The 10,923-nt window shown below is 34.8% G+C and overlaps 1 protein-coding gene across 1 annotated transcript in view; it reads right to left on the bottom strand.

The window, feature by feature from the left end:
- CNOT6L (CCR4-NOT transcription complex, subunit 6-like) overlaps window positions 1–10,923 on the bottom strand; it is a 101,772-nt gene that overhangs the window by 49,717 nt on the left and 41,132 nt on the right. The window contains exons 2-4 of the mRNA XM_011927236.1: window positions 7,744–7,865; window positions 6,013–6,199; window positions 4,584–4,669 (exon numbers count right to left, since the gene is read on the bottom strand). Coding sequence (XP_011782626.1) covers window positions 4,584–4,669; window positions 6,013–6,199; window positions 7,744–7,865 — 395 coding nt within the window. The remainder of the gene's footprint in view (window positions 1–4,583; window positions 4,670–6,012; window positions 6,200–7,743; window positions 7,866–10,923) is intronic.

Genomic DNA, 10,923 nt, shown 5'->3' on the forward strand with positions numbered 1-10,923 from the left:
AAAGATACAAGAAAACAAAAGGAAAAGCCACGGAGTGGGAGAAGACACTTATAATGCAAAATAGAAAAAAGAACTCCCCCAGTTCAGTAAGAAACCATCGAATAGAAAATAGGCAAAAACATCAATAGTAATTTCAAAGAAATATAATGGCCAACAGACACATGAAAAAATGCAAAATCTTATCAGCAATTAGGAAAATGTCAATTAAGAGAACAGTTAGAAACTATTGCATACTCAATAACTGGCAAAACTTAAAAATCTGACAATATCAAGTGTTGGAGAAAAGACTGAAAATGAAAACTGTATAATTTTAAGTAGTATCTTTTAGTACAACTACTTTGTAAAACATTATGGCATTGCCTAAAAAACCTAAGGATGTACAGACCTCTACATCCCAATTCCATTCCTATGAAGTATATCAGAAGACATGTATGAGAATGTTCATGGCTGTACTACTTATAGTAGCCAAAAACAAAAATGGAAGCAACCTAAATATCTACAGCAGAATGAATGAATTATAGCATATTCACATATCAGAATACAATACAGCAGTAAAACAATGAATTGTCATTAGATGTACGCATCAACATGGCTGAATCATAAAAACATAATGCTGAATAAAAACCAAGTCATAGGCCGGGTGTGGTGGCTCACGCCTGTAATCCTAGCACTTTGGGAGACCGAGATGGGTGGATCACGAGGTCAGGAGATTCAGAACCATCCTGGTTAACATGGTGAAACACCGTCTCTACTAAAAATACAAAAAAGTTAGCTGGGCATGGTGGGAGGTGCCTGTTGCCTCAGTTACTTGGGAGGCTGAGGCAGGAGAATGGTGTGAATCCAGGAGGCGGAGCTTGCAGTGAGCCAAGGTCACACCACTGCACTCCAGCCTGGGCAACAGAGTGAGACTCCATCTCAAACAAAAAAAACAAAACAAAAAACAAAACAAGTCATGGAAAATTAAGGATTCCATTCATAAAAAGGTTAAAACACCTTTAACAGATGCATACATAACCCCAATACCTAAATTCAGGATAGTAGTAACATCTGGGAGAAAGACGTAATCGTGAAAGAAAATGCAGGAAACATAAAAGGTATACAGTATCTATAATGACAAGGTATGATAGTGGCTATTTCCCCATAATCTCACCAACAGGGCTATTTTGTCAAATTTTTCTAATCCTTCCAATCTGATAGGTGAAAAATGGTAATTGAATATAATTTCAATCTGTACTATTATTATACATAAGGCTGATCAGGTCCAATTTTAGACCTCTTTGTATATCATCTGGTATGTTCTCTATTAGACTGTTCTTTTTCTTATTGATTTTCAGAAGCTCACATACAACACAAAAATAAGTATTTTGTCTCCTATATAAATGACAATTATATTTTCCCAGTGCATTTTTTTAAAAAAGGTATTTAAAATATTGGCTAATAGGAGAACAGCTATTCATTTAATTATTTTCTTTAAAATGTATGTTAATTACTTTTATATTATACTTCAAGAATAAAACAAATTTACAAAGTAAGTCTTCCACTGACATGGTCCATAAATGGACCAAATAATTCTTGGAAGAAAGCTAGAAATTTTCAAAATTAGTGAGGTCCTACATATTTTTATGACCTGGGACATCAATTTTTATTGCTCAAGGACAACTTGTTGGCCCACATGTCTGATAAAGTATTGCCTTACACCTTAGGACATGAATTCTAAATTCTTTTACAATAACTGTATGAGAGTTGCTTTTACTTATGCCTTTTCTTCATAAAATTAATACATTTTTATTTTTCTAAGTGACTTCACAGAACACTTCCAACTTACTAGATTGGCCATGTCTGTGTCTATAGTTTTAAAATTGGCCTCCTTATCCTAATTCCTCAAATAACCTACTCTCCACACTCTCCTCAAATCTCAAAATAAAATTTCTAAAAATTAGCTTGTTGAGCCAGCATGACCCAAATCATTACTAAAATTTCAGTATCTGAGTTTCAAAGGAAGAAAAGGAAATAGAGAAAAAAAAAATCTTCCAGTTTCAAGACAAAATGTCTTGGAAGCAGTTCATCCTCATTGTTTCTTTTAACTATATCACAGTGCTATTTCAAATGTTCCATCCCATTTTTTTTTTTTGACATAAAGTGCCATAATATGGTTAGTAAGACTGACTGAAATTATTTCAAATTTTACCTTCCTAAGAATATAAAACTACCATTCATTAGCAACACTGTATCCCTTAAATTGCTTCAAAAGCCACTCCTGCTACTACCATCTTAAACTTTTTAAAAGGAAGAGATCTGGTTTCCTGGATCACCATGGAAAGTGGCACTGACAAAAAACTAAATAGACTCTCAAAGAAGTTTAGAAAAGGGCTACGTATAGGTACTTACCATATAACAAATTGAAATTTAATAAAAAAGAATTTATCCACAGGCATAAACAAAGCTAAGTTACAGTTGGTGAAGCAGAGCTGGTGTCTGACTTGATAGATTTCAAAGAATGTAAATCAGTAGACAAAAGGCCACTAGAATGGAAGGCCAGTCAAAGACAATTGTTTGGAAAACTATCATTTTAACTAGAAAAACTGAATGAAGGACTAAGAAGATAATATTCAAAATTACTCATTCAGTTGATACTTAGTACAAATTTTCTGGAAACATGCTTGTACTTGAGATAATATGAAACAGAGTTATGAAAGAGTAAGAAATACTAACAGGTGCTTTTTCAGGAATGTTTCTAATACAAAGGGTAAGTCCACTGGATTCAACAGCAAATTACTCGCATGGAGTGATGGCTCACGCCTGTAATCCCAGCACTTTGGGAGACCGAGGTAGGCGGACCACCTAAGGTCAAGAGTTGGAGATCAGCCTGACCAACATGGAGAAAGCCCCATCTCTACTAAAAACACAAAAAATTAGCCGGGCATGGTGGCGCATGCCTGTAATCCCAGTTACTTGGGAGGCTGGGGCAGGAGAATCATTTGAATGTGGGAGACAGAGGTTGTGGGGAGGTGGAGGTTGCGGTGAGCCGAGATGGTGCCATTGCACTCCAGCCTGGGCAACAAAAGCGAAACTCCATCTCAAAACAAAAAAAGTAAATTATTCATTTGTCATTGATACGCTTTCTATCAATATCAGGAAGAAGAAAATAGCTGCTAGTGAGGAACAGACTTGTCCCCTACTCCAACTCTAGCTGAATGGCTATCTCAACTATATAAGAATGAGATTGAGCATAAAGAAAATGAGGCAAAATGTCTCAACAGTACAATTTCAAATGCCTTGGGTTAATCCTCAATCCTCAGGAAAATATTTTAGATATAAGTATTCTCCCTCTCTACTTCATATGTGATTTTAAAAAATCAATAAAATCTTACAGAGAAACTATAAACACAAGATTCAAACCATTCATATAATTGCCTAATTTATGAAACTGAATAAGGAAACCTAACTATCATATGTTATTTCAACCAATAATATCATCATTCTTTCTAATCTTATTCAAATTTCATTCTTAATGATCCATTATATGACATAAGCAAATGCCGGCAGAACATTATCATGGAAACTAAAATAGTCTTTTAAGAAGGAAAATAAAATCTATGAAAGTGTATACTTTACAAGGCTTTGACTGATGTTTATTCCTCATGAGCACAGAAGAAAATGTTTAATACAGAATATTTGTATTTGGTCCTATTAATCATAAACTCTTACATGCTATGCCATAAGAGAAAATTATACAAATGTCAATGTTTCTATGAATTGAGTGTGCCTTTCATCCCAAATTGACTGAGAAAGACAGTCAGAGAAGCATGCATTTTGGATTAACACATGTTACTTAGAATAATTTACTTAACAGGTATAGCTAATTTTACTATTATAACGTTTTCTCTCCTATAATCACATCAATGCTATTTTATTTAATCAAAAGCTAAACATGAGGCATTCTGGCTGAGGTTTAGACTATTATTATGTAAAGTAATTCTTTTTTTTTTTTTTTTTGAGACAAAGTTTTGCTCTTGTTGCCCAGGTTGGAACGCAATGGCGTGATCTTGGCTTCCCGCAACCTCCGCCTCCTGGGTTCAAGCGATTTTCCTGACTCCCAAGTAGCTGGGATTACAGGCATGTACCACCACACCCAGCTAATTTTGTATTTTTAGTAGAGACTTTAGTAGGTTTCTCCATGTTGGTCAGGCTGGTCTCAAATTCCCGACCTCAGGTGATCCACCCGCCTCGGCCTCCCAAAGTGTTGGGATTACAGGCGTGAGCCATCACACTCGGCCTAGTATTCACTTTTATTTTTTTTTAACTGTTAATTTAAATTATCTCTTCTAAGAAATTTCAGTTTGACAGAAAATTAAAGGTAAGATATAAAAACCAAAAAATTTTCCCCTTACAAGTTTGTTAAAATGATGGCACATACTGAAATCTTCAAGTTCAATTTGATACATAAAGAACTACTTTTCTTTCAAGAGAAAGCACACGTAGTCACATTCTCAAAATCATACTAAAACTTAACTTTTAATCTAAAGACCAAAATGCTCTTTCAAAGGATCAGAATACCTGAAAACTGTTTAAAAGTCACTTACCTTTCAAACCTAGAGTTTGTAGCTGGAAGAGCCGACCAAGTTCATAAGGCAAAACCCGTAACAGATTGTTATTTAAAAGCAATTCCCTGTTTTTTAAAAAAATAAAAATTTAGTTTAATATACTAAGTTTTATTAACATCTGTATATGCCATTAACGCTCCTTCTAACATACTATGAGTGATTGTTTATATTCAAGGCACATTTCTATGTCCTCATCCAAAAACATTGTACAATATAAAATTACTATGAAATGTGTAATTGCCACTACTATTAACAATGTTTCTATTTCTACGATTTACTCATTCTCTAGCTCACATTAAAGTTGGAGGTGCATTATCATTCTCAGGCTAAATCTACCCCCTTTTTTCTCACCAAAAATGCCTGTCAAATGCAAATGTGACAGATATCTTTAGTATCTAACCAATAGATATCCTTGAACCCCTTCTAATCAATAGAAAAAAGTACAAATTTTTACACAAACTTCAGGAATAAACTGTAATTAGTAGCCAATCACCTATACCTTAAATAACTGAATACTACTCTAATCATATCAAAATACTAAGAAAACAAACCAAAAAATTAATAAAAAGATTAATAAGAAACAGGTGAAGTATATTAAAGAAGACAAGAAAATGTGAAAAGATGAAAAAAATACTGTGATCGACAATTACTGACACAAAACATAAATATTAAAATAAAGCATAGATAGTACAGACAAGAATAGGACAGCATAAATAAGATCTAACTTTATGACTGTGAAATTTTGAGCAGAATATAGGAAAAAAATAGCACCCTCATTAGTGGATGACCAAAAGTAAAAAAAGCAAGTAAAGGATAGTGAAGAACAAGATTTTAAAACAATGTTTAAGTTTAAACATGTGATGGCAATTTTTAAAAATTATTACTCAACAGATAATCATTGGAAACATTTAGATAAGATCTTAAGATTTCCGGTAATTTTTTTTTAGGATTTCTTTAGTGAATTTTTAAAGAATCCCTAAAAATTAGAAATAAATCCCATTCATTGGGTTTTAAGGTTTCCTTAAGGAGTTGTATTATGAAATATAAATATACTTTGACTCATATAATAGAGATATGTTCTTATCAGTTGTATTCATCAGCAAAACTTCATTTTTCAAGTATTTCTGATTAGTCTTATCACATCGGATAATGAGACTTACTATTTTAGCCTCACCCCACCTCAAGTTTGTCAAGGAAACTGGTAATACAAGCACATTCTAATTCAAGACCCTCCAGATTTAAAGAAAGGAAAAGAAATGAATAACGGAGGCCAACTCAAGCACTATGCTTAGACAGTTTATATAATTTGATAGTTACAACACACAGAAATCCTACAATTGAGTAACATCCCTAATTTTCTTAAATTTAGAATTTTATATAGTGAGTCATGTCTGTATTACTTCCTCACCTGAGAGACACCATGTTTCCTAGTTCTGCTGGTAAACTTCTGAGTTTATTGGATGACAGATCCAGGTAAACCAGATTATGAAGCTTGGCAATATCAGGTGGAATGCGACTAAGGTAATTGTCATTTAGGTGCAGCGCTGTCAAGTGTGTCAATGACCAAAGTGATGTACTTAGGCTCCGCACTCTACCTAAAAGGCAAAATACTGAAGTGTAAAACCCCAGGCCCAAGATGACACCTAAACTACAAGGGCTAAAAAGTGGTAAGAGAGGCTGCAAATACACATGGATATTGTATCTCTGACATTTTAGTTTTTCATTTAATGCATTTGACTGCTTCCAAAAGGAGGCCTGGCCCTCCTTTACGTTCATGCCACTTTCACATGACAACCACTCTTTCTCATGAACCTTCCATGTATTAAATGAGAAGTGGCAAAATGTGGAAACCGTTGGAGTTTAACTGAGTAGTTCTCAACGAGAGGCAATTTGGTTTCCTCAAAGGATTTGGAATGCCTGGAGACATTTTTGGTTGCCACAACTGAAGGGGTACTACTGCTATCTAGTGAGTAGAGGCCAGGAATGCTACTAAATATCCCACAATGCACACAACAGCCCTCCACTATTATTCAGCTCAGTGTCAGTAGTGCCAAGGTTAAGAAACCCTAGATTAACTTAGTAAGATCGGCTCATATTCATTCTTTTGACTACCAATCATCCATCCACCCAGTTACCTTTTAGCTAAATGTGCAAGTAATTCTTGCTATTGACATTACAATTTGGGGTAATGCCTACTGGGGAAAAAATGGCACTTTATATATAATCTGTATTATACCAATTCATAAAAGAAAAATAATACTTATATTTTTAATAAACTTTAAATTTTGTAGTAATTTTAGATTCACAGAAAAGTTACCAAGATAACACAGAGAGTTCCTATATATCCCTCCTTCAGCTTCCCTAACATTAGAATCTGCATCATCACCATGGTACATTTGTCGAAACTAGGAAACCAACACTGGTGCATTACTACTAACTAAACTCTAGACTTTATTTGGATTTCACCAATTTTTATACCTTTTTATTCCAGATTCAATGCAGGCTACCATTTTGCATTTAGTTACATCTCCTTAGTCTCCTCTGGTCTATGACAGTTTCAGCCTTTACTTGTTTTACATGACAATGACAATTTTGAGTATTAATCAAGCTAGGTATTTTGCACAAGGTCCTTTAGCTTGAGTTTGTCTGATGTTTTTCTCATTATTAGACTAGAATTATGAGTTTTTAGGAATCACATTTTATTTTGCCCAATCCCAAACAGGTAGTAAGGTCCTATAACATAGTTAATTATAATTTATTAGACTAAATAGATAGCTTCCAGGTTTTCTTCTTTGCCGACACTGAGATAGGAGGATGGCAAAGATTTCAATTTGCAAACATAATTACTCTGAAATAGCCTAAATGAAATCTATTGTATCAAAGAACCTGGTTTTACTTAGAAACTAAACTCCCAATATCCTCAATTCCAGATGCCTGCTCAATGTAATTAATCTCAAAGAATGGAAACAAAGATACTCAGTCACACATAAAACAGATAAATTAAACACTATTATCTCAACATCTTGTAGCTTTTCAACTAGTCTGTCTAATTAAAAATGTACAACAAAAAATATAGCAATACTCAACTTTTTTATTATCACTATTACATGCCAGATTAAATGCTTCAGATTCCACTCACCCGAGATTTCTAATTCTGCCCAGTGAGATTTTTTCCCATTGGCTACCTCCTCTGCTGACATGATGGTATAAATTCTGCGAGGATCTGGAGGATCATATTTTTCCTTTGGCATCCCTATTAGTCTGTTTAAAAAAAGAAAAAAAAAGGAGATCAACAATTATTATAGTTTTACTTCAAAAAAAGAGAAAATAAGATAGGGTAAACTCCTTTTCTCTCCCCATTACCAGTCTAGTAAGTCATTTTATACTACAAATTCTCACTTGCAGAAAAAGAAAACACACACGTTATCTGCAGTATGCTAGGATCTTGCAGGAACTTATTATCAGATGCTTCAGGGAAAATGCAAATAAGCAACAGCACCGGACTTTGCAATGAACATCATGGTTGCTTCCTAACCCCTTCCCTTCATTTAGCTGTACTGCTTTCCCAAGCAGTAGTTTCCAGAATGGACTCTGACTAGTCTAATAGAATCAGTAATTCTATTCTCCTTTCCTCAGTGATATTCAGATATCCCATGCCTAAGACAATCAGCACATGACATTTCCCTTGCCACAGAGATTTAGTTCAGGAGTATCTAATAATCACAAAACCGCAGAACTCTTTCTATGTTTATAGGAAAAGCAGGCTTCTCTCTCCTGCTGGTCATAAACAAAGAAGAATACAGCCCAAATTGCTGTTGGCAGCCATGCAACAACAATAAGGAAAGTCAGCCATGGGAGGCAGAGTCTGGAAAACAGAAAAACAAAGGCAGAGTCCTCACTGAATCACACCTGTAGCACACCCAAATGCTGGCCTTTTCTGATACACAAGCCAATATAGTTCCCTTACTGTTTAAGCTAGTTTGAATTGTATTTTCTGTTACTACTAATCAAAAGTGGCCTAATTAGTATGAGTACATATCTTAGTTTGCCTGGGTCAGTCTTGGTTTATATTTGTTGTTCTGAAGCAATTATTATTACCATCCCTTTTCATGCTCAAAAGAGTCCAATTTGGATGAGTTACATGGTCACCCTAATCAAAACTAGTATACTCATATGTCGTTTAACAAAGATATGTTCTGAGAAATGCATTGTTAGGCAATTCAAACGTTGTTATGCAGCACAGCACTATACTGTGCCATCTTCCTGCTGTAACTGCCAAAATAATCACTGAACAATCATCAATGATGACCAGCTAGACATAAAACTCATCAAATGTGCTATGTATGAAGTAGGTGACAAATGGCTCTAAAAGTAACCTTATTCAAGGGGTCCAACATAAGAAGTACTGCTTGCTAGTAGGCAGAAAATAAAATCCAGTTCATATCTAACAAGAATAGCAAATGACACAACATCCTGAGCCTAAATTAAACTCCTGTATGCTTTCAATAAATTGCCACATAGTATTTATATTGGGTTCTTTGCTCATATTTTAACATATATACACACACCCCAAAACCAAGTGTCTGAATCTGGAACTGTTTTCAAGTAAAGTTTAGACCTTATATCCCAAATTGAAGAGTTGCTTTCAGGTCATCTGAAATTTGTTACATATAGAGATTAAAGAAAAAAGAGATATTATATCATGTAACAAGAAATCAAAATGCTAGTTTATAAGAATGCAATCAAAGTTTCCCATATTATCATTTTCTCTCACATTTCTAAAGGGAAAATAGTCATTCCTTTCCACTTACTTAAAGGAGCAAAGAGAAAGTTTTCCATATTTGTTCATATGTTAACAGTAATTAGTTTCCAACTTTCCAGGTTAAGCTCTTCAACTCTAATCTTATCATACAATTTGGGCGATGCTAAGCTGTATTTTATTTTCCATAAATGTCTCAGAACTTCATATAGCACAAAGAATATGATCATTTTCTGCAGGAGAAGAAATTTGATTTCTACCATATTCAGCCTATATATAATACTTCTGAAAATAAAGTTTTTAGGTAACAAGGTTTTCAGAATTTCTGCTGTACACCATAAGGCACATGTGTCTCTCTGGGTACTTTTGTGTAATGTAAGAGTCTACAAAAAAATACAAGATTAAGCAAAGCCAAATCAAACAGTTCTAGATCCAAAGACGCACTACATAATCCATTACCTACAATGAAAATGGGTAAAACACCCTAAATTTGCAAAAACATATAGGTTTCACTAATTTTAGATCTTTTTTTTTTTTTTTTTGGAGACTGAGTTTTGCTATGTCACCCAGGCTGCAGTGCAATGGCGCGATCTCGACTCACTGCAAACTCCGCCTCCCAGGTTCACGCGATTCTCCTGCCTCAGCCTCCTGAGTAGCTGGGGTTACAGGTGCATGTTACCACGCCTAGCTAATTTTTGTATTTTTAATAGAGATGGGGGTTTCACCATGTTGGTCAAGCTGCTCTCGAACTCCTGACCTCGTGATCCACCCGCCTTGGCCTCCCAAAGTGCTGGGATTACAGGTGTGAGCCACCACACCCGGCCCAATTTTAGATCATTTTTATAAAACACAGGGCATAGGATTAGAAGGCAATTTAATCTGTTTTAATCACAGCTCCCACTAGATGGGATGTTCCTTAAGGGGACTATGTTTCTGTGTGGAGACACATCCTTTTTATATCTCTATACAGTTCCCGCCACATAGGAAGCACTTAACATGTATTTGTGGAATGATCAATGATCATATGCTTTATAATCCTAAAATCTGCCACCTTCCTCCCTCCCTACTCATCTCACAGCCAATTAACACCCAACGCTTTTTAAAAAATTGATACAAAGAAATGGTAATTCATCCACATGTTCAATTTTCCCATATATTTTTAAAATCTAGATAGAAGATTAATAATTATCATCTTTTCTGGTGCTCCAATTCTAATCTCTAAAACAGATACTATATGGAATTATATTTCTGTTTTTTAATTCTGCATGTTTCAATCTTTGTAAGTCCATTAAAATTACAAAAGCTCTTCCTTAAAAAAAAAAAAAAAAAAAAAAATCTAGATAGAAGATTAATAATTATCATCTTTTCTGGTGCTCCAATTCTAATCTCTAAAACAGATACTATAGTAAATATTATTTCTGTTTTTTAATTCTTTTTTTTTTTTCTTTGAGACGGAGTCTTGCTCTGTCGCCCAGGCTGGAGTGCAGTGGCTGGATCTCCGCTCACTGCAAGCTCCGCCTCCCAGGTTCACGCCATTCCTCAGCCTCCTGAGTAGCTGGG

Source organism: Colobus angolensis, unplaced genomic scaffold, assembly GCF_000951035.1.
Source record: "Colobus angolensis palliatus isolate OR3802 unplaced genomic scaffold, Cang.pa_1.0 Scaffold70, whole genome shotgun sequence".
Taxonomy (NCBI): Eukaryota; Metazoa; Chordata; class Mammalia; order Primates; family Cercopithecidae; genus Colobus; species Colobus angolensis.